At 37.2% G+C, this 24672-nt stretch overlaps 1 protein-coding gene across 6 annotated transcripts in view; it reads left to right on the top strand.

The window, feature by feature from the left end:
* The window catches only part of BLNK (B cell linker), an 88271-nt gene that overhangs the window by 60516 nt on the left and 3083 nt on the right, over positions 1–24672 (top strand). For 3 of the 6 annotated variants that reach the window (XM_015867182.2, XM_015867180.2, XM_015867183.2), the window contains 19 exons: positions 2326–2391; positions 6416–6472; positions 8381–8430; positions 8945–8985; positions 9603–9759; positions 10973–11136; positions 11573–11654; positions 12325–12408; positions 13742–13767; positions 14317–14345; positions 14637–14732; positions 15535–15577; positions 16574–16601; positions 16905–16977; positions 17337–17367; positions 18786–18828; positions 19579–19657; positions 20032–20063; positions 21552–21631. In XM_015867182.2, coding sequence (XP_015722668.1) covers positions 2326–2391; positions 6416–6472; positions 8381–8430; positions 8945–8985; positions 9603–9759; positions 10973–11136; positions 11573–11654; positions 12325–12408; positions 13742–13767; positions 14317–14345; positions 14637–14732; positions 15535–15577; positions 16574–16601; positions 16905–16977; positions 17337–17367; positions 18786–18828; positions 19579–19657; positions 20032–20063; positions 21552–21631 — 1261 coding nt within the window. Of the gene's footprint in view, positions 1–2325; positions 2392–6415; positions 6473–7082; positions 7178–8380; positions 8431–8944; positions 8986–9602; positions 9760–10972; positions 11137–11572; positions 11655–12324; positions 12409–13741; positions 13768–14316; positions 14346–14636; positions 14733–15534; positions 15578–16573; positions 16602–16904; positions 16978–17336; positions 17368–18785; positions 18829–19578; positions 19658–20031; positions 20064–21551; positions 21632–24672 lie in introns of those variants that run through there. The other 3 variants (XM_015867181.2, XM_015867184.2, XM_032445335.1) reach the window with 2 other exon arrangements.

Below are 24672 nucleotides of genomic sequence, written 5' to 3'. Positions count from 1 at the left end.
TCAAGCTGTCCAGGGGCAACAAATTAAGTGTTTCAGCAATACATGTCAGCTATGCAACTATAAGAAATGAAGAAATCACAAATATGTTTTAGACATTCCCTAAATTATCACAATTTTTTACTTACAAAATTAAATGGCTTCAGGAATTTGAATAAGCAAATCTAGACAAGCTTTTGTTTCAGTTCAGCTGCATGGGAAAACACCTTTTCTCTCCCTCTCTCTCTCTCTCTCTCTCTTTCAGAATAATGACATAACTTATTTTTTCTTAGAGTCATGAATGTCAGAGATGACCAGTAAGCAACTTTCAGACTTAAATCTAGAGAATGGGCCAAACCAAAAATCTATCTCTATCAAGCTATATATACTGTAAGAAAAATAACAGAAAAATAACAGATATGCATTTCTCCTGAAAGACTGCCAAGACTTTTCAAAAAGGACACAAACACCTGCAAGCAACTATTCTCTCCAAACTAGAACTAACCCATTTAAATCTCCTCTCGTTCTTTTCATTCCTCATTACTTTTCATTTATAGGCACTGCCAGGTGCCAGCTGGGGCACAAAACAGAAACAGTCAACTGTAGAAGATGGTTATTTGTGATATTTCAAGCATGACCAGAAACTGAATTTATTAGGGAGGGAAGGAAAAAACAAACGACACACAGAGAAAAGCAGAAGATCTGAGATCTTCAGTTGAGAATTGCGGATTTAATGAATTTTGTTATATCATCCAGGTTTTCTCATAGATGTGTAGTGCCTTATTGCATTAAATTACTCTAAGTATTTTTGCTGGGCACTGTTTTTCAACATCTAAAAGTAATTTAATATTATTATTTTTAATATCAGCACTTAACATTGTATCTTTTTGCTGCAAGTTAATAGTGTGAGCTTTGAACTAAAGTTACAAATGTGTTTGTAAATTACTTTTCAGTTGTTCTCTATTTAATAGTTGAGAATCTAAAATTAATAGGTTGAATAGCTCTTCAAGGAAAGTCATGCAAATATTTTGGCTCTAGGAATACTCTTTATGTATCAAAGCCTTGACATTATATTTTAAATCCAATTTCCCCTGAAAAAAAAAAAAAATAATATTTTAGAGCTCCAATTGCCAAAGACAAAGATGGAAGGGAGCTTTTCTTTTTTTAACCAAAGCTTGACGTGTTACTCAACCTTCTGCAGATTTTGGTTTCTAGTTTAAAGAAAGCTTTAAATAAAGGTGAGATGAGAGAACTTTAATTTTTACGCGTCTTTGTAAGGAATATTTCCAACATTCACCTGGTAGCCTGATTTTGCATCAAAAATGAGAAAGGCAAGAGAGTAATATTGGCATAGATAATTCATAATGAAAAGAGTAGAAAGCAGAATTTTTAAATGTCCTTTTTGCTTCTCTTTGTTGGCTGAGATAAAACTTTCATCTTGGGTCTAATGCAGGATACCTTAGTTTAGGTGATAGAACAAACAAACTGTATGAAGAAACTAAAAACAAAAAACAATAGATTTTCTAAGGTGTTCAGCCCTCTAATACGTTTTACTATAAAAATCAGTCTTTGCAATAAATTGTATCAGTGCTCCTTGAAATTGCCTTGATTTCAGTGTCTTTCATCCCTAAATGAAAAGGGTAATAGGCATTAAAAACTGATACCTGTGTACTAAAAAACAAAAATGAGATATTAACTTTAAATTGACCTCATTACACATTTTCAATGAGGTCAGTGCAGCTGATGAGTAAAAGCTATATTTGATTCCAGATATCAGTTCATGTAATTGGAGTCCTGAGATCATGAATTTCCACAGCTGAGAATTGGAGGTACTCCAATGGCTTTTCAGATTCTGAAGCTGGGGAATGTGTCATGTTCCATCTCCTGCCCCCTTCCCCACCTTAGATATTCAAGCATTATGGGAATTAAGTAAATGCCCATTGATTTTAAAAATAATAATAATAAATGACTCATTAATTGGAAAATGTTCCCATTATTGCTGTGGAATGCTGTAAATTCAGTTCTGAACAATGTGCTAATATTGAAATATTCTAACCTATTAGCTTAAGCAATTGTGTCCTTTCTTGATGCATTTGCTTAGATTAATGATTTAAACCATTATGAACTGTATAAAGGAGAAGGATAACAGAAATCATGCCAAAAAGCTCAGTTAAGAAAGGAAGAAAACTTCATACACAATTTTAGCAACTGAACTACTTACTATGTATACATAAAACAGTTTTGATGCACAAAAAATTATTGCTTATGTTTCCTGTATTTTTCTTACTGTATCTTAGAGTATTCAACTACATGGTAATCTTAATGCTGGTTTTGTTTAATATTTTACAGGAAGCTTCAAAAGATGGTGCATGATATCAAGAAAAATGAAAGTGGGATAATAAACAAGTTCAAAAAGTAAGTTTGAAATATTACTCCTAGTTTTCTCTATTTGCCAAAGTCAGATTAAAGTGCTGTAAGGTAATACTAGCGGTGATGGGACCATATTATCCTAGAAGAATGTATTTCAGTGTATGTGAAGAAATTCAGTCCAGGCTGTGGCATGCAGTATTGTCATCATTATTAGGAGTCTCCCACAGTAGCTGCAGAACTGGCCTCCAAAGGGAGGCTGTGTTGTAGCATTGAAAAACAGTATTTAGGTAAAGTGCATTTTTGTTGTCTGTGTTTTGAGAATTATTGTAGTTTTTCCTTTAGGCCACTGTTTAATTTACCTGCTGCAATTAAGCTTTAATTGGTGCTCCACCTTGAACCAACTGATCAGACATCATAGAATTCCCATTAAGATGTTATGTTCTCCGATATGTCCGTTATCTAAAACAAAAACCACCTAAATTACCTAACATTCTTATCTCAGTAAGAAGTGCTAAACAGCATAAATATTGATGTCATGTACATTGAGGTATCATAAAATATTCATGTGTCTCGTACATAGAAATTCCATCAATTCAAATGAATAGCCCATTCACTGTTTCCAGTCAAACATCTATTTAAGCTGTTTAGCCCACTTAATGCAAAACTAACTTGCAAACTTCCACTTCAACGCGATTTTCCCATTCAGATGTCTTTCTTCACATAAGCCATTGAGTATGAAGGACTTCTAAGTTAATTAGAGCATAGTATCTACAGTGCTTCAAGATGACCACATTAAATTCTAGAAATGCAGTTCTTGTACATAAAAGGCATGCATGAACATTTCTTAAAACTGTTCTTAGCATGACTGTGATAGTTCAGTTTGAGGAGAAGGGGGGAAAAAAATAAGATTTTAACAATTCTAGGTATGTATGAAGCAGCTGAGAGTAGCCTAGTTTGGCTGCGCAAGAGTTCTGGAAAGCTATTGGTGTCTGTGGGGTGTCTCCTGAGCAGAAGAGGTGAGATGTGCTCCCAGAAGCAGCACTCAGCCCCCAACAGAATCCTTAGGTTGCAATCCTCCCTGTGGCCTCTTTACGTTAGCTCTGCCTCTGCCCACAGGCATCCTCTGATTTCAACACCAGATACATCAGAAAGATTGTTGAGACATCTTTCCCTCTCATTAGCCATCCTCTTTTGTTCATTTCAATCACTGTCATGCAGTGTGAATACTTGATTGTCTGTAGTTGCTTGGACATTAATTGTGCTGTTCATCAGTACTTCTCTGACTAAACGTCCTTCCCCTCTTACACTCTGGGAAGGACAAGGGAAAAATAACAAGAACTAAATGTAGCTGAAGCTGGGAAGGTCAGAGGTGCCATTGTTGAATGCCAGATATGAGGTAGTTGGTGTAACACTACAATTCTTTGATTCTCAAAAGATTAAAAAAGAAGAAGAAGAAGGAAAAAAAGTCCACAAAAAGAACAGACTTAAAAACTGTTAATATATGACTGCAGCACAAAGTCCACATTCCACATCTTCCAGCTGTGAGAATACAAATTGAGACTTTAAAAAAGAAAAATATAAAATAATCTTATCCTCTGCAGTGCATCTGAGTCCTATTAATCCCATCTGCAATTATGAAATTCTAAACTTACTGAGGGGAAAAAAAATTAAAAAAAACCCTCACATTTGTACATGACTTAAGAACTCAAAAACTCAACTCTTCAACCCATTACATAATGAGACAGAATAAAGCCATTATTTGGTAACACTGATAAGGGTATGTGTAAAGAGACACCAGGCTTTATAGAACAAGAATTGGCTGCATTCCTCTGTATCCTTTGGGGGCTTTTTATTTAGTGTAGATTACTTTTCTATTTAAAAATAAATAATTAAATAAAAACTGTGGTTATCCAGTTTATCACTTTCTCTCTTGTCAGTTATTTGATTTTTTTTCATTACATGTCAAAGACACGAACATGACTGAAGTAGGAGAAATTGTATTAAGAACTGCTTTATAAATGCAGATTTGGTCTTTGTCTATGAACTGGAAAAACATAAATTGCTTTGGCTCAAATTCAAACCTTAGTAGTGGAGAAAAATTGGAAGAAGTCAAGCAGTGTACTTGGTTATTGCAAGCCCAAAGCTGCCATGGGCAACATATACACCATAAGTCTTTTCTTTTGAATTGGTAAGAACAAGTAGTCTCGAAAGCTGATTAATTTATTAACATTTGTTAAGATGCTTCTGAAATCCTGGTTGACCCTTGATTATCAAGAGAGGTAATAGAAGTTCCTGAATCAAAAGTCTTACACTGCAATCTAGTTCAGCTGTAAGGTACAGGAGAGCAACAGTCTACCAGTCTACCATGGATGTCTACCACTGATGCTGCTTAAAGTTTTGTGGGAAGCTACCTGAACAGATGTGGTAACAAGAAAGAAAACTGCAAATAATTCCTTAATTGCTTAAAAGGTCCTGTTGTTCCAGTCAAACTCAAAATGTTCCAACAGCAGCAATACAAATATTGCTCACAAGCCATTCACCTGCTTGCCCTGTTTACAGTACTGGAACCCCAGCTGCTGTGCAAATCATGATGTCAATGAGAATTATTATGTTCAAGCTGAAAAAGAAGCAATAGGTTTTAGCCAAAGTTGGATAAAGAATGGGGCACACAGCAATACAATTTTTTTGTAAGTCCTATCTGGATAAAAATATTCCCTATGGGAGTGGGTAGGCTTTGTGCTAACAGCAGGAGAATTGAAGGGCTCTTGTAAATGAGCAGGCTGTAGTCACTTCTTATAAACAGGGGGAGTAAGCAAATGCTCCAATGAGTAATTACCCCTGAAGGAGAAGTTAGTCCTTTACATAAATTGCTACTGCTATGTATTTTTTGGCTGCTTTTCTGGTTATACTCGGTAAGAAAGCATTGCTAGAGTAGAAAACCCAAACTTTTACTACAGACAGCTTTAAAAATCTCCATATAATACAGGAAAACATAAAAATGTGTGATTAACTTGAAAGCATGTAAATAAGTCTTTCCATTCCCATAGTATTCCTTACATGAGTAAAATTAAGCATGTGCCTATATGCTTTGCTGGATCAATCTTGGCATGCTGCAAAGGGGAAATCTCAGAATATATTTTGCTTTCAAAATAATTCATTTGCTAAAAATCAGTGTGCAGTGTTATCTGCTTTTGTGTGAGTAGCATTCAGACCTAATTACATGAAATGCCTCAAATCCTACAGTTATTTGTTGAAACTAATATATTAATATAGTAAGATGTTACATTGTTTTTAAAACGTCTGATAATATATTGTCAAAAATGCACTTGGATTTTGTGTAGAAATTCTTTAGCAAATTTTTCATTATATATATATATACATACATACATATATATATATAATGTATATATATAAAATTCTGTAGATAACTTATTTTCTATTGAATTTTAGGGAAATACTGGCCATATTAAGGTCAATGGAAACTTGAATTAATTGTGTTCTATTAGAGCCCACGCAGAGATGGTACACCATCTGTAACTGAAGTGCAGATCTGAGTACCACAAGAATATTTCACTTGGAAACTGCATTTGCTACAACTTGTTATATAACCATTACAAGATTTGTTAGGAAATCATCCTTTTCCACTTAAAAGTGCATTCTCAGGTGGATGGCATTTGGTTCTCTCTGTCCTTTGTTAAATTCAGGGGAACAGGACAGAGTGAGTCAGTTGCTGCTCTGCAAGTGTTTGTGTATAAATGCATCAGTATCTGAAATAGCAATGTATCTGCTCTTTGGCATAGGGATTTTCTCTTCTCAGCTTGCACTGTGGTTTGCTCAGTAGGTGCAATGCTGGCTCCCACAAAGTGAAGCTCCAGTCGACTTCAAAGGAAACCTAGATTTCAGTTCTGGCATTTAATAATCCATTCTGGTTTGGTGGGAATAATCAAAATGGATTTGAATTTGAGAATAAATAATGAGTTTGAAATGATTCTAAAACATATAGATGTGGCTATAAACTATCTCAGAACTGTGACAGAAACATGATTTCTTTTCTTCTATTGACATTCAGGTTCCAAAATGAACAAGTGGCCTTAATTTGCAAAACTGGGAAAGATACTTGGGATCGGTATGCTAATTCAGACCTGCACAATGGCATGTTAGGTTGCTGAGACACACAGCTCCGTTCTGTGCTTTGTATGCTTTCATTGTAACATATTTACATTTTCCATCAGGGTCATTGCCAGGATTTGCAGGGCCTGTGACACAGTGCTGAAGTTTTCTGCTTAGCAGTTTGGAAATGCATATGATGTGGCTTAGGCCACATGCTTCACGCTGTGAACCAGGGAACCTCTTTCTTGTCATTGCCTTAGTTCCATTATTTTCCAAGCGTCCACTGTCTCTGAACAACTTAGAATAGACACATCGCAGGGTACTTAATTAGATTTTGATCTGCCCTCTTGAAGACCCAAGATCTACCCTGGCAGTGGCCCTGGATTTTTTCTTCTAACATGCCTGTGCTAACATGGACAAACACAGCAGCAGTGCTGTTCAGAATGCTTTCTCATAGACTGTTTGTACACTAAGTTTATTCATGCTGTGGGAAGCTAAAGACTAGGAGGAGGAAGAGATCTTTCATCACAGATGGACAAACACTTTGAAATAATGTGCTGGGATCTTATATGTATGTTTAATAATATATAAATTTTTTTTAGCTTTAGTCATGCCTGTACCATTCATTCATTGATTCATGCATGAGCATTTTTTGTGACCATCTGAGCATCCAAGTCCCATGTATTCAAGTCAACAGCCAAAGCTCTTCTGATAAAAGATGGTAAGAGTTTTGTAAGCGGATGCATTAGTGCTGGTGTGCCACCACTCCAAGTTAATGTGGTCGTCTTGGACAAGCTAGGCACCATGCTTGAGACTTGAATATTGACTGTTAAATTCTCTCAGTAAAATATATAGACATCACTATTTCACAGAGGTCACAAGAAAACATTAAGTTCTTTGTGGAGGTTGGTCTTTTTGTAAATTTGTCTGATTTTGCACATGAAACATCAAAGAAATTCCTTGTTGGGATCTGATTAAAGAATAATTAAAGCCACTGAGGAAGATGCAGTAATATGGTGAGATCTCATCAGGGAAGCTGTCAGTGTTTAGAAGTCACTTTGAAGTGTCCTTATAATGCAAATTGTATTATTGTTTTATATTGCTACAAAAAGCAGAGTTGTTTTGCCTCAGATGCATCAGTCTGGCCTGTAACATCATACATGCATCATCTGTTTTGATTGTGAATAAGAATTCTTTATTTTTATTTTAGAGTAATGCTAGACCACTAATGAAATAATTGATATACTGACTGACTACATAATCTGGTTTCTTCTCTGGGCAGCTGCAATTGGGCAAACACAAATAGACATGTACATATATGTATAGCCACAAAAATACTTTCTTAATTTCTACAAACTATCTTTGGGACCCCTCGGTACTGCAAATATCACTGTAATAGTATTTACCTAAATAGGAACATAGCATCATAATGTAATAGCAAGTGGAACCAGAAGCTGGACCTGAGAGACCTGGTATACATTTTAACATGAGTCAGAAAATAAAGTTAACACACAGTGGTATTTATAAAATATAGCTGGAGAGTAATCACCACTTTCTTATGCTTTAGTTTTATCAGAGTCTGTGAGCTTAAATAGATTTTGATCTCGAGATAGGTGTCGGATGCGTGCACTTCTGCGTTATCAGTTTCTGCCTGGAAATGGAGAGGAGAGTGTGTGGTCAAGGAAGCTGTTCTTTTAAAACATGTTTTTAGGAAAAGAATCTCAGATTAGATTCTAATTTCTTATCTGTTTCTAGCTTCTCAAAGCATTCTCCTGTAGCTGTTTGCTAAGCATCTCTGACAATTATCTGTATTTCTGCAGGTATCTTTTGTTACTGGCTTTCTTTGTGTGCCTGGCTAATATTTTCTTCTAGTGAGTATTGCTTATTAGATCATAACTTTAATTTATTTAAATTTAATTTACAGTCTAAAAAAAAAAACTCCTCCAAGTCTACCACAACGGGATTATGCTTCAGGTAAGTCTGGATTACTGGGAATTTAAATTGCGTGTCTATGTACTCTTGGTACCTATATCCCTAGCAGCATCTCAGTTATGCATTTCCTTTTTTTCTTTAAGAAAAGAGCAGTGTACTGTTACCAACAGCTCTGAAAGTAGCTCACACATATAAAATGAGAGACAAGAAAGGCATGAGAAGTTTTCCCAATATGAGTTAAAAGTAACAAGCATCCGCTCTTTCAAAATTGTCATTTATCAGGGTTCTACATGTAGGCTGCTCTATAGATAAGAGAATTCGGAACCAGTGTGTCTGTAACAGTAACATAAAAGTAAGTAGGGGATTAAATGAACAAACAGCAGAATCTCTTGATGCTATTAATGTGATACGTGAACCACTTAAGAAAATGTCAGCTCTTGGTTTTTTTAATTGAATATGTAGATTCTGGGGTGTTTTTGTTTTTTCCTATCTGTGCTTAAGATAAGCATTTATGTTCATTATTCCACCTCCTTACGTAACTCTATGTTTGGTTTAGAACATGCAGACAATGAAGAGGAACAATGGTCAGATGACTTTGTAAGTACGTCTCTTGGGGTAGTGTAGGAGGTTACTGTAGCTACAAGTTCAGCACAAGCAATAATAATAAATATTTAGTTTTGAGTCATCTAATTCTGATTTAACTTAAGATAACATTTCAGTAGTATTGTTACATCTGCGTTATTTACACTCTTGGCTACCTTAGTTTTTTCAGATTCAATTTAGGTACATATGAGAAATGCTGTCAGTGATAGCCATGAGCAAATAAATGAATATTATCAATGTGAGAGACTTCTTGAACTGAACTATTCTGAAACTGGGATCTTGTATTTTAAAGAGGTAGAAAAATGCACTTCTTTCTAAAAATGAGATTTTTATGATAAAGATTTAGAGTATGTTAGAATGAAGCAGGTCATGGTCAAGTGCCACATAAAGTAATTGCCATACCATATAAGTGTCACCCTGAGGTGACCTGTTTCCTTCCTGGGAGGGGGTACAGGCTGAGGTGCCTACTTGTTCAGAGGATAACTTGACCTTTCAAGGATGTGTTCTCATAATTTAGTTAATTGCGCAACTGCAAGGATATTTGTGTCATATTCTGCTATGAAGCAGTTAGTATGTTATGAAGTGAGAAAAAGGAAGTTCTGTCTTTCTAGGACAGTGATTATGAAAATCCAGATGGCCACTCTGACTCTGAGATGTATGTGGTCCCCAGTGAGGAGAATCCTGATGACAGCTATGAACCACCTCCAAGTGAACAGGAAAATAAGAAGATTCCCTCTGCATTCCCTATTTCTAGAGGTGAATATGCAGGTAGGTATGGAAAAGTTGGCTACACCAGCTTGATAACTGCTTATTTACTTGTACTAAGAAAGAAGTAGCTTCAAGTGGACTAACCTATCCTTTCATCAAAAGTTTGCTTTTAATTCTGATGATCAGATCTTTGGCTTTCAGACAATATGATTTGTTATTACAGCATGAAACAGGTTAGTATTGCTTCTAGAAATTCTTAGAGTTGTAATATAATGTTGTAGAGAATTTGATAAGCATCTAATAACCACAGAATTCAAGCAAAAGTATGAGAAATGTCACTAACTGAACTCCATGCTCCTCTGCATTTTTAGTATGAGAGTTCATTTTGAAGGTTAAGAACATAAGACTTAACACGAGACCATTCTTTATCCTTAGTGTAGTCATTCCAAAATCAGTTAAAAATTAAAAAAAAAAATAAAAAATTAAACAAATGGAACCAGCTCAAATATTTGTTCCCTGTTGTCCTTCAATATTATTACTGAGGATAAATATCTTGAAAAAAAAAAACAACAGCATGAAGCAAGGTTTTATTTAAATCCATCTATCAGAAAAGCTTTCTTGCTTTCTACTTGGAATTTTTTTTGTAGGCATGTGGCACTGACATGAATAGAAGTTGACCTTTTGTTAGTTGAAGATTTGGGCCACTAGGAGAAGAAGTGTCAGCATGATGGCTGCTTTCGGTTCTGAGACTGTCATTGGATACAGAAAAGTCACTGAAGTTCTGTAGTGACATACATAGGCTTCCAGAAGCTCATAAACAGTACGCTTTCATGTTCCTTGAGTAGGAAACAGATTTCTAAAATGACACCTTAGAGGACTTGGCATAAGTTTTTTCAGTCCCACCCTTTGTGCTCTTATTTCCTGTACGTCAGATAAGTTCTTTTGCACTCCTTTTCACCATCTGGTACAGGATATACTAACTAACAAGCCATAACACCTGGCTACCACTTTCTCACCAAGCGTTAAGTAGGCGTTTGTACAACAGTCAGTGTCTAGGCACACTGCAACCTGTTCTAGAGCACTGGGTCACTACCCAGCGCAACAAACGGGACCAGCTGGTACACAAATCTCGCTGTCAGGACCTGCAGATGCTTAGTTTTGCTTTTTTCCTAAAGTTTCAACAACTGTACAGACCTATTTGCATAGGTAGCAGAATACTGTCCAGAGGCCAATGAGCAATTTCAACTAAATTTTTTTTTTCCACATTTAAAAGACAATCGCACCAGTCACCATCAGCTTCCTCCCATCAACAAACCTCTTCCAAGCACACCCAGCTCAGCCTTGCCCAGACCAAAGAAACCATCCAAACCATCTCTGCCATCTCCTGCTACAAAACCAAAATTACCACCAAAGCCGAGGGAGTGCAGTGATGATGAGGTAATGTTTGTATGTGTATGTCTGCATTTACATATTCAGATAGTTTAAATGACTGACCCTAGTAGATGACTTTGCAATGCCAAAGACTGGTGTCTTTATTAGCCTGTATGGTACAAAATATTTGATACATCACAAGCAGTGATCTGCAAGTACCACGCAGGTTACTAATAGATAATTATCCAAAAGCTGCAGGCAATAAGGAGAGAAGACAACCTCAAACATTACCCTGGGACCAAAGGGAAATGAGGGCTTTATCAACCAGTCCAGAACTGGGGTTGTTTGCCAAAGGGTTTTCAGTCTTGGGGATTCCCATCCATAAACAAGGATAAATGTCTGTAGCAACAGCCACTGTGAAATAGCAACTACTGTGGGCAATAGATCATTGGTGGGATGGAGGTTTAACTGGTAGATGGTTTTTGTCCTGTGTTTCTTATAGGATAATTACATTGTGCCAGTCGACAATGATGATGATAACTATATTGAACCCACAGAAGGCAGTGCACCACTACCTGTAAAACGTGAGTTCTAGATGTTTAAGCTAGTTGTTTATTACTTTGTTAGGAATAACAGTGGAGAAAAAAATGAATCAAATTTATGTGTTTTTAGCATTCAGGGAGTAGAGGTGCAGCTGTTAAAGAACTTGGAAACAGGCAGTTGGCTCCTTTGGCCTGTGACAAGGCCACAGAAGTTATATACAATTCTTGCCTCTCTCAGTGAGTTCAAAGTCCATCCCTGGTACTATCAGGAAGCTTTTTGTGGTGTGTGATCTCTCCCCTCAACAAAGGGAGCCACAGCATTAAAATTCTGTCAGCTGAATTGCCATGGGAAACAAGAAGAAGCCTTTTAGATCTCCAGTAAATACACTTTGATTAATTTTTTACTTCTGTATTTTAAGTATATTTAGCTGGATAGTTAAATTATCACAGTCCAAAGGTGAAGGTAAACAGAAGTGTTTAATTCTGCTCTCTGACATAACTGGCAGTATCAAACAGTATCAAGGCATGAATACTGAGCGATGTTTCCTTTTTAAAATAAGAACTGCATTCTGACTCAGTTAATTTGTTCAGGGCCATCACTTGCACCTGCTTAATGTCTGTTCTTATTGTAACAGTAACTTATTTTTAAATTATATATGTAATATGTATATACACAACATATAGGTATATATAATGTAAATTATGTTGTCAGCTCCTGTGAATAGATTCACGAAGCCACCCACAAAATCAGCCCTCCCTACTCCTGCAAAGCCCTCTCTTGCCTCTGACATGCAAGGTATGTGGAGTTTGTGTTGATGCTGAAACAAAATAACTTAAGACTGAGCAATATTAAGTTATGATTGATGTATTCCCAACAGAAACCATGTAATACATAAAATGTTTCCCTTTCAGTTTTTCAGTGTTATAGCATTTGTTTTGCCTAGGTTGGTTGGTAAGTCTGCTTTAAGCACAAATAAAACTAGAACAAGTCATTTGCCCCAACCTAATTTATTCTTAGTCATCTTGTCTATAGAGGAACACAAATTGATCAATACGGCAAAAACAATTATAGGACTTGGAATGCTATTAATCTCACTTCACCAGAGGAAACAACATTCAATATTGAATCTTGATGTGATTTTAAAATATGTGAGAAATTCCATGTAGGCTGATGTGCTGCATGCCCTGGGATAACAATGTTCCTAAGTTCTGTAAAAAGCAATTTATTTGGAAAAAGGGGGAAAAAAAAAGAAGCAAATGTGAGAATCATGTTTGCTTTTCTAAGTATGTGCATATTTGCTTAATCTTCCTTAGCTGTGCTAACTCCAAGTTGTTTTGTATCCTTGAATGTGTCAGTAATTGCTTGGCATCAAACAGAATGAATTCGAGGCATAAACTATAAAAGTTTCTTACGAATGACCTGAGGATTTGTGACATGCTTCTTGGATATTTTAAATGCTATTTTCTATCTTAGACTTTCTATAAATCAGTGTTAAGCAACAGCCAACTCTAGACAGATGTTTCTAAAAAAAAATAAAACATCTCCCCCTGGTGGGAATGTGGATACTTTTCAGAGTAATAAAAGCAATGAAAACTGACATAAAATTGAATTTCCATTGAATAAAGTGGGCATGAGTAAGGACGATGGTGTTCTTGTCTTTTAGTATCTGTGAATTAAAATACTTCTGTGCCCAGGGATGGACATGAAACAGAAAGGGATCTATCTGAGTGTATGGTTCACCTGATCTTTTCTTCCCTGAGAGTCAGGGAAAGGCTGACTGCTACCACAGATGTCATAATGCACCTTTCCAAAGAGTCCCAGGTTTGCAAGACACAGGATTTGTCTTGCTTTTTGAGAGGCTGGGGTGGGGGGAGTTAGTAAGGGTGGAGAAAACTCTCCTTCATACAGCGACTGTTTATCACACTTCCTTGAGTTCTCTGTTGTTTCAAAAGCAGCAGGGCTGTGGCTGCTTGAGGATTTAGGAGGCAGAACCAGGAGCAGGGACAACTTTCCGAGTTACTTTTCCAGAGGCAAAATACAGTTGATACAAATTCTGTTCAGTTTTTCTGGTAACACGTAGTGCACTTTTGCTATCTAAAGGATTTGCTTTCTCTACCCTGTCCTACAGAAGTGTACGAGGTTCCTGAAGAAGAGGTAAGACTTTCCTGTAGTTTGATTCTTGTACCCTGTCTGTGAGTAACATAAGTGATTATAGAGTGTATATGCATATAAAAATCAGTCTTTGAAAGGGGAAAAATGGAACAAATCTGTTTTCGCTTAGTGCTTTGACACTTCCTTCACAGAAAAGTTGGCAAAGCAATTCAAGATATCTGCCAAATAGAATAACTGGGAAGGGGTTGAAATTTCTAGTCCTATGTGATAGCAGTTGGGTCTGGGAAGCAGGAGCTTAGGAGAATGCTCTCCAGAGAAGCACAGTCACAGGCAAAGGAGTAATGACAGTTCTGACACAGTAATTTTCTCTTTGCTTGCTGGCTCTGACATGACAGATGACCACACCAGTGTGTTCAGGGCTTCCAAATCTATTGGTGGTGGTTTCCTACCATCCTCAAGCACATCACCAGGCAGAATTCTACCACAAGCAATACAAAAATAAGATATTGCTATGATAATATAAATATGATCACAGAAATGTTTTTATGAAATCAAAATGACCAAAAAATTCTGTGTCTTTTCTCTTAAAAGGAAGAACTTTCACCACCACCCGTATCCAGGTAATCTCTTGCTATGAGTGTTTGTATACTATTTAAAGTTTGTTGGAAAGTGTATTTTCTCGTCTGGATGTAATATGCTTAATAATTATCTTTAAAATACCTACGCAAAGATTGTTATCCATTTCTATGTTAATTTCAATTACCCTAACATAATGTACTAAAAGATCTACTACTTACATAAGGGTAATTTTTAGGACTTTTAAGGGGCAGAGCAGGAGTAGGGTGGGTCATCTTTTCTATTCATCACTGTTAAATGTGATTTTCTTTCCTCAATTCACATTTGACTATAAGGTTCACTAAGCCACTTCCTGCTACACGTGCTCAGAATGCAGAGCACTCGCACATGCACAGCATGACTAGAGAGTCACCTAAGCTGGACACTTCCAGGTAAGTTGGCAGCAGTTTATATTAATAACAAATAAGAGTGGAGACAAAATTTTCTAATCTCTACTTATTGTGTAGCATTTGGACAATTCGTAGGAGTCAGGATTTGCAAATAGCTAGAGATGCTGGAGTACGTTGAGAATAAAAGTTCATCCTTAACTCCTGTACTGAAGCCAGTTTGCGAGATAGGCGCTATTTTCTTGAATCAATTAAGAATTAATATCAATCAAGAATTAATACAGTGGTAAAACATCTCTGCAAATTACATTGAAGTCCTATTATTGGCTTCTGTGCCCTCGCAAACAAGACATTTTTGTAGTGGATGGGGTGTAGGATTGCTTGTATAAACAGAGTTGGTAAATCTGTTATTAAATTCCAAGTCCCTAGAGGAAAATTAATGTTTAAAAAAAAAAAAAAAAAAAAAAAAGCATGCAGTCTCTTTCATTCCTGTGTATCCACAAATATAGGAAGCTGCTTGGAAACCAAGACATTGTCTCATTCCTAGGTCATCACTCTACCAAGTAGGTCATATGCCCCAGGAAGAGCAGGTGGAATTCACAACACTGTTACAGTGTTTAGGTCCCCTGTGCACAGCTGCAGGGGAACCAAAGTTCAGAACTAGAAGCTCTTCTAAATGGGTTCCTCTATATGGTAGAGCATCACAACCACTGTGGTGGAGTATACTTGTAACTAAAACCATTTTCTTCAGGACTCTCTAGATCTTGCAATGGATATCTAAGTCAAACATTCAAACAAAATAAGTAAAAATCCTACTTATCTTGACTGACTTTCTGTTTTTTTCCAGAAATATTTTGCCTCTCCCCAGAAATCGCCTTCATCCAAAAACAGTGAGTAATGTGCCCATTTAAAGGGTGTGCAAAACTCTCTTTTGATTTTTGTATCCTTTCAGTTTTATTATCTGAACTAAATAACAGAAACTGATAAGTTTGGATGCTAGATTGACCTAATATTGTAATTTTGGCTACTAATCTTTGGGACAGAAGAGGTATATTGGACACCTGTATTGGTCTAAGAAAAAATTTCAAACGGCTTCAAGTACAAATACCATCCTGTACTTAAAAAAAAAAGGTGTGGGGGATGGGGGGGGGGGAGAAAAATTGCTTAAACTACAAGAACTTGACTTTCAGTAGCAATGAGTTATTTTGCCCAGTTTGGAGTACCTTCGAGTGCCTTCACTGACTGGGTAGTGTGAGTAAACGCTATCACTTGAAAATGCTGTCCCCAGAGGAATTGCGTTTAAGAGGACTGGGAGGATCACACCATTCCAACCAGGGAATGGATGTGTTTGTAACCAACATTAGTGAAAAGCCATTAACCTGGTGGGTGAAAATGGAAAAAAGAGTAGCTGGTGCCTCTTTAAATTGTACTTTTCAGAGCAAAGTCTCCCCTAAAGGACAGTATCTGGGTGCCAAAAGAAAGCATCTACAGAAGAAACTACAAAACAAATTGGATTGCTTCTGTTCTAGGAAGGTGGAAAGTCAGTCTGCTCACTACTGTTAGTTCAGTGCAAAATGTCTGCTGCAGAATTTGAGCTTTCAATTTCAGAAATGAAATATGAACTAATAGATCTCACTACAAAATTCAGGGTCAATTTTATCCATACTCTATGAAAGCCTAAGTTTATTATAATGTTCAAAATTAATTGGCTGGCTAATTTTTTTCAAATCCCCTAACAGAAGCTATGAAAAATATCCTGGATACTGTATGCTCTCTATACAAATATATAATTAAAAACTAGTACAGACTGCAACCACAGATAACTTATGCACTTCCCACTTAATTAAATTGCTTCTTGTCAAATCTAACATACTTTTCCATTACAGGACCATGAAGCAAACAATAATGATGCAAGTAAGTATTCTGTACTGTAAACATGGTGGTATGAGCAGAATTTGTTGTCAGTATGTCACTGGTGACCTTAACGTACCATGCAGTGGAATGTGTCAGTGTAAATGTTATCTGTATTAGCCAGCAACAAGCAAGAAATGCTCCTGAACTGTTTTCTAATACAATCAGAGTGAAAACATGTCAAGAAAATCAAACCACTGGCTTTTTTTTTAACCTCTGATATGTTAACATTGAAATACAGTGAGGAAAACCCATTAATCAGGCGAAGCTAATATTGCATGCTAAATATTTCATATCTGTTTCTAGATCATAGCTTCAATAATACACAAGAATCTAAATTTCCTACTGGAGCAGCTCCATCTCCATTACCAAGGGCCCTGTGAGTAAAAATAATAGGCAAGCTACTTCTTTGAGGGTGGGGCAAATTAATACTGGCTGTACTGGGAGCCAACTCCTAACCTGGTCTGTGGCAATCAATTCAGGAATAATGTTTTTTTCTGCAGTTAATGAACAATACTGTGACTTTAGGGGAAGACAAGCTATTCTTCCATTATTTCTGGAGGAATGCTGTTTGTAAACCAGTGACATTGCCTTTCACTGTGTGCTGCTGACGGCAAATGCTGGCTGGATTGCTTAATCTACCCAAGTACAGCAGCAATAGCATGCACGTGCTTGGTTGCTAAATGAATTCCATGTATCAGCCAAGTAACCATGTTCCTTTCTTCCTACAATTTACAGAAAGAAAACTTCTAATGCAGTAAATCCAGCAGTAAGTTGATCTATAATTGTATAATTAAGCAATAACTTTGTGTGAATCCAGCAGTAAGTTGATCTATAATTGTATAATTAAGCAATAACTTTGTGTGATCAAACTTGATCATGAATTTGGCTACAACGTAAAGGCACAGAAAAAGCAGAAGAGAGACTAGAAGAATAAGCGTGGATGCATTTACATGAAATAAGTAGCAGGGAGAAAGCTCAAGTAGAAAAATGTTTAGATTAAATGAATGTTTGGATCTGATACCCTACAATCATAGAATCATTAAGGTTGGAAAAAAGAAATAAGGTCATCCAGCCCAACCACAAGTCCATGTGTGTGACCAGTCTACACCAGGTCACTCAGAGTGATGTCTATCCTTTTCTTGAACACCTCCAGAGACGGTAACTCCACCACCTCCCTGGGCAGCCTGTGCCAGTGCATTACTACTCTCCTTCTGAGAAGAAACACTTGCTTATATCCAGCCTGAACCTCCACTGATGAAGCTCAAGTCCATTACCTCTCATCCTAACCACTGTTATCTGGGAGCAGAGACCAACCCCCAGTTTGCTACAGCATTTTAGGAAGCTGTAGAAAGTGATAAGTCTCCCCTGAATGTAACAATATGCACATACTGCAAGGACTGAATTAAAATGAGAAATAAGAAGGAAATCCCTGAAATAAATAGGGCCTACATACAAAGAACATACATTTATTTTCAGAATGATAGTTCAAGAAAGATGTGGGATTTTACCAGGATTAGTCAGGTTTTTTTTTTCAATAAGCATTTCATCTTTATAAGAAATCCCAAAACTTCCAGTAGGAAAAAGAGATAAATTGTTGAAAATTCCTATTAAATTAAATAGGAAACATATTTTGAAACTGGCTGTTTATTATCATCAATTTAAAATAGGAAGGAGGAAAAAAAAAAACCAAACTTAAGTAGAAGGCTGAGAGGGATTTTACTGGTGGCTAAACTGGCAGTCTGAGCTTCAGTACAGAAAGAAGAATGGGTTCAGACATCTGTATGTACAGATCAACAAAGATGAAAATATTCAAATTTTGATTCAAAAGTATTTGGGATGAACTCTTCATTTCTGGACTTGAGGTCAGAAGGAACTGTAAATTACTCATGGGGATGAAAACTAAAAGAAAAAGTCTTAAAGTACTCATTTCTGAATTTTTCTTCTGTCCATCCATTCATTCCCACAAACTAGGATTCTTTCCAAATCTACTTCACAAAACCCCAAGTTGCATTGCCATACAGCCAGAGGCTCTTCTCAGAATAGCTGTGCCCCTGCCTCCTGATACCCACAGGACTCCATCAGTTCTGAATGTAAACTAGTTAACAACAACTGTAAAAAGATATTTGCTGTGTAAATAATGTAATGACATGTTATTTAGTATTGTAATTCTGTGTTTAATTACAGAAACCATGCTTGCCTTCCAGAGACAACTTCACTGTAAATGAAGGTAAATTTTCTCCACTAGTTTGGAAAAGTTGACATTATCAAAGTTATTTATTTTTCTTATTAGAAACAAACAATATCACATCCAATTTATCCTTGTTATTTTAGGAGAGGCTGGTCTTAGCAGTTTAGAACTGGATCTGGCCAGCCTTAGTTGCACTGAGTATCATTGTTCTCTAAAAGCAGTCGCAATAAAACTTCTGAGGTTACTGGCAGCATAAGGCATGACATAACGCAGCAGCAGTGTGCCATATAGTCCTCAAAGCAGAGACAGGGGAAGGGAGGGGAAGCATGAGCGCATCATTTTGAGCTCAGCAAGGAGCATCTCACATAGAGATGGCTCCTGGCAAGAGCCAGTCCATCACACAGGCAGGAAATCAGTGCCAGGCGGCAGCACCTTGAGGCAAAAGCTCAGCTGGGGCTGCTGCCTGACACAGGGTAACTGCAGCCCCACTGCAGCTCCTCTGGCTGAGCAGCCAGCATTGTCCTCTGTGTCACACAGCTCGCCCCCCAGAAGGCAGGGCTCCCACAGAGTTCTGTGGGCACTCAGAGTGCAGCTATTTGCTTATAAACTTTGGTAGAGTGCCACTAGTCAGTAATGACGGTAGCAGGATGGCAAGCCTCCACGTGAGAAAATCCTCCAAAAAGATGATAACAAGTAAAGAAGCCCTCCTTCATCTACTGAGACAGTCTTACCAGGGACAACATGTTTCTAAAGAAACGCTGACTCTTATTTGTCTTTCCCAAACTACAGACAAACCTACAGCAGCAGAACGACGACAAGGTTCCAGCCATGAGTTCCCACTTCCACCTCTTCCAAGTGGTAACCCAAAGTAAAAGTCTTTTTTGTCATCTTTTGAATATTTCAGTGCACCAACTCCTATTGCTCAGTCTGAACACAGATGGGGAAAGTTCAAAGGAAAGCATTTCTTTTCTTTGTAGCCTTTTGTTTTTTGAATCGGATTTCTTGAAAACCCTCAGCAGCAATAAATAAATAAATAATCAAATGTGCCAAATGCATCAAAACACTATAACTGCCACCAAAATCAGGGAGGGCTATAAACCCAATTAAGCAATAGAGGTTTAAACCAGATGTTTAAATTACTGATCGTCACTACTAGCAGGACCTGTATCTGGGTCTTATCTCTCAATGGGCAAAGAAAAAGGTTTCCCACAGACCTTTTTGTAATCTCTCTGTTTATTTCAGGTCTTCGCTTCAAAAGCCCTTAATTCTGCCAAGTAAGTATTGTTCAGATTATGATTTAAGATGTGATTGATATATAACTTACAATTCATCTTTAAATTACTTTGAGATGCCATGTATGTTAACTGGTTCAGAATTAAGTCTGCATAATGCAAACGAAGATGAGAATAGGTGTAGTTTAGCTTGTAAAATTAAGGGATTCTTTCAGAGTTATTATGCAAATTACTGGAGATTGGGTGCCTTGCTCCCATTTGTCAGCACTGAAAAAAGGCAGACGGGTCAGTCCCCAACATAAGATTCTATCTGTCTTTCTTGCCATAATGGTTCATGTTTGTGCAATAGTCTGCCCTCAAGGTTTGTCTTTTTTTTTTTTTTTTTAAGTCATTTGGTACTAAAAGCTGCTCTAATTAGCAACATTTCTTTAACATGTTCTTGCTTGGTGCTTATTTGGTCCCTAACAGCTTTATCACAGACACAACTGGGCCCAACAGCCAATACCTCTTCAGCACACCCTGCCATCTCTTCCTCATCATCATACCAGCCTTGTGCTAATTTTTATTCTCTTCATCAAAAGTACTGATTCCCATATGGCACATCATCAAATGTTCTACTTAAGTCCAGAATGAATAGAGCGAGATATTTCCTTTCTGTAGAAATCCATTATTTTATGAAAGAGCTTTAACATTTATCTACTTGAGTACATACCTAACTGTGATCACAAGTGCCAAGTTGGACTCAGTGATCCTTATGAGTTCTGACTCAGGATATCCTATGAGAACAATTACTGTCTTTGGCCAAGATTCTATTTAATCAGAACAGTTATCTCTACTTACTTTCCATTGCTCTATCATGTCATTAATTTGCAACAGTACTCAACCAGTTTCCTTGTAATTTCTGTATTTCTTTAATTCTTCAACACTTGTATTTCAGCCATAATAACTATTTTCTACTCTGCTTTTCCATCACAAATTTAAGTAAGCTTCATAATCTTTCCTACCAGTTCTGCCTCTCTGTTTTGCCACTTGGATTTCTTGCACACATGTACAAACATGCAAGTTGGATTAAATCAGTGAAAAAATATCTGAGCTATATTAGTTTTGCTGACTCCCTCACCACATGACTGCCTCTTACCTTGGGCTGGATGCTTTTTGCACTTTCTGCCTTTTCATTGTCCTTTGCTACAGAATCACAGGGTAAAAACTACACTGGTTTACTTAATTGTTTTCTTCTCTTTTTTATTTAATGGGTTTTTTTTTAGGCATTTTTCTTACAAGATTAGTAACCAGAGCCAGATTTAACAAGTCATTTCAACTGTTCTCTTTAGGAGGAAGGACTCCTCTTGTAAGCAGGCTGGTGTCCCAGGTACCAGTACTGAGCCCATGTATTTACAGTATGTGGCTTTCCTGAATAATAGCAAAGGTCAAACTTGTCCAGATCTCTGACAGTCACCGTGACATACCGATTTCTTACAGGAAAACAAAACTTACTTTGAAAAATTCCCCACGTTGTTCTCTCTTTTGCAGAGGTGCCAGAAGCCCCAAGCCGTGCTTTGGGTACTTCCCCTCATAGCAGCATTTCATCCATTTCAAGTACTGCGGACCAGGTTGGTACAACATTAACTAAGTTCATTATCCTTCACTTTCAAATAGCATTTTCACCCCTCTCTAAAAATTACACTCCTTTGCTGGGGATACCCATGTTCCTGTTTGCAATGAAAACTTTTCTATGATGCAGGTAATCTAAATGTTTGCTTAAGGTCAGAATTGTTTAGAACATGTAGCATAGGACAGTTTCAACAAACCATGGAAAAATGCATAAATGCCATTATATCAAACCTATGCTTTGTGCCACTTAGCCACTCATTTTAAAGTATTCCTGGCTTCCCAGTCCATAATAATCTGACATCATTTGAAACAAGAAAATTTTTAACTATGTACATAGATCTAGATGGCTCTGATGAGCTTCTGTTTTCCTGTTTTCTAATGTTTAGCAGTATATACTGAGTTCTGAAGTGATTATGCAACCAAGACATCTGCCGCTATTAGCTGCTTTTTGTTGCAATGTTAAGCTTTGAGTGACCTGAGCAAATGCAAAGTTATTTTCATGTCAGCGCTATTCCCTTTATTCACATTTTGGAGGAATGGAAACTACAGAATGCACAAAACCATTCTCGTTAGCCCAGTAGTCACAAGCAAGGTAAAAATAGTTCAGCTTATTGCAAAACAAAGGCTCTATTGTGCAAAGCCAATAACATTAAGTGTTCTAAAGTCTGACATGACAATGATAATACAACAGTGAGGAACACAAAGGACTTGAATCTCTGGAACAATTTTAACAATGCCATACTGGAAATTTATTACAAGAATCACTTTCAAAAAACCAATCCAATGGACACTAAAACAGCTTGTAGCAATTATGCTTTCATATAACAGCCTTGGGCAAAACCACAGTTTAACGAAACATTCATTTTATTATTATTCTTTTAAAATTAACTGTTGAAGTCAGTGGTGTTTTCCCACCAATTAGCTATAATGGAGCTGTAGAATACCTCACAGTGCAGGTGCTTATGGCCTTGATTTTTGCCCTAAATGTTCATTGTTTGTTCCCATCCAAACTTTGGTGGTGGGTCTCTGTGAACAGATTATAGCCCATAGAGAGGGCTAGGAAGAAAGGTTTTGGACCAGCCGACTTTCTTGTTCTGCTGAACAAAGATTGGTTTGCTGGAGTCATTACTTAAGCGGCTGAGTACTTTACATACTTGCGATTCTTGTCTTTTTACAATTAATAGTGTGACTGGAAAAATACATGGAAGAATCTTGGAGATAGAGTTGCATGTTATGGCTCGAACCAACATACAAATTAAGTGCAGTGCCCACAGCCAGTCCCTCCCAGCCACGTGCTTCCCTGATGTTCTGAACCTGCATCAAGCTGAGCCAAGTTAAACTCACAGAAAAACAACCTGTCAAACTCATACACACACACACAAAGGCAAAAACACAGAAAGGTGATTTTTTTTCTCCTTATGATATTACTAAAGCAAACTATCTCATTGTGAAGCAAGAAAATGAGCACGAGGGAGGGGCCAAGGCATTCCACTACCAGCAGCAAGGAAATAGTCATTACATGCAACTTCATCTTTTTTTTTTTTTTTCCCTACTGAGATAACAGATTACTTTCATAAATCTTCCATGAAAAAATGAGTTTTATTATTAACTTTGTTACTGTAAAGTTGGAGCAAAACCATTCAAATGACCCTGAAGGTTAATACCCAGAAGCATTGATTATGAAATACTCTCAGCATTATTTTTATAGCCTTCTACACTCTTGAGTCAGTTTTGGCATCAAACTTCTCAGCAAGAGCCTGATTTTTGTGATTGCTGGTTTGATAACCTGTTAGTTCATCTTCTAGCCATTGGAACCTGATAATGTGTAGTTCTTCTGCTGCTTCTAATCCCTCATTCCCATCCTTCCCCTTCCACACCTGTCTAAAATCTCCATACATTTTCTAAAACAGTGCTTCTGTTCACAAACTTGCATTCAATCCTGCATCTTTGTATTACCACTGCTTCTCTTATGCAAATCATTATCTCCTTTCACACTCCCAGCTGCCCTCCCCTCCTCACATCTCTTCATCTGGACACTTCCTCTGAAATGAGTTTTTATCTTCTAAACCAGAATCCACTATCTTTAGGGGTGCCAATAATCCTACCTTGTATCTGTACCCATGTCCCCATCCATGAAGTCCTTTGGCCCATGTCTTTCCCTAGAAGAAAAGGTTCTGGTTAGGTTGTGTTACTGTTCAGAGCACTGCCAAGCATTGAAAAGACTGGAAAGAAGAGTGATGTTAGTGAAGTGTTCACAGGGAACACTACACATAAATGGGACTCCCAATAATTTATATTAAATACAAGCCACTCTTGTATTCCATCCCAAATGTAATCTTCCCTACAAGAAACATATGGTGTTTTATGCCTTTTAGTCAAGAGCTTTATTTTAAATGCAAAGATATGTTCATACTCAGTCCAACAGGGAACCTGAACTGGGCCCGTGTCTCAGGTGTTGAACTGCAGTATAAGTAGAGAAGAGACATTAATTCTGTGTTTTGTAGTACAGCATACATTTCTGTGCTCATTTAATAACACCAGGAAGCCAAAAGGTGCACTTTTCCTACTTCCATGTTATCCAGATGTAGGTAATGCTGACCATGTTCACAGACATATATGGGAAGCTTCATTCCTAAAGTTAGATACCTACCTCCACTGGATATTGTATGGGCTAGGCCACAGCCAAGCAACATCAGAATTGTTCAGGGTCAAGCTATTCCACAAGTCCTGAATACTATCTTTATATTCTACTAGAATATCTTTATGCTTTAAAAATGCCAGATCATGCTTTAGTCAAACCTGTAGAATACTATCAGGGTTTATTCTGGTGCACGTGAGCCTTCTATCAGATGTTAGCACTGTTTAAACACAAGAGTTTTCCTTTGTTCTTCCTCTGGTCAATAAAAATGGTCAGCTCCTGGCAAAGAATTTTCTGAATTCAATGTTTCTTGAGCAATTCTGCATCAGAGTTCTTCTCAGCCATTACTATTGAATAGTAACACTCCCACAGGCCAAATTCTTTATTATTTTTCAGGTGAAA

Source organism: Coturnix japonica, chromosome 6 (genome assembly GCF_001577835.2).
Source record: "Coturnix japonica isolate 7356 chromosome 6, Coturnix japonica 2.1, whole genome shotgun sequence".
Taxonomy (NCBI): Eukaryota; Metazoa; Chordata; class Aves; order Galliformes; family Phasianidae; genus Coturnix; species Coturnix japonica.
This window is presented reverse-complemented; position numbering and strand designations above follow the sequence as displayed.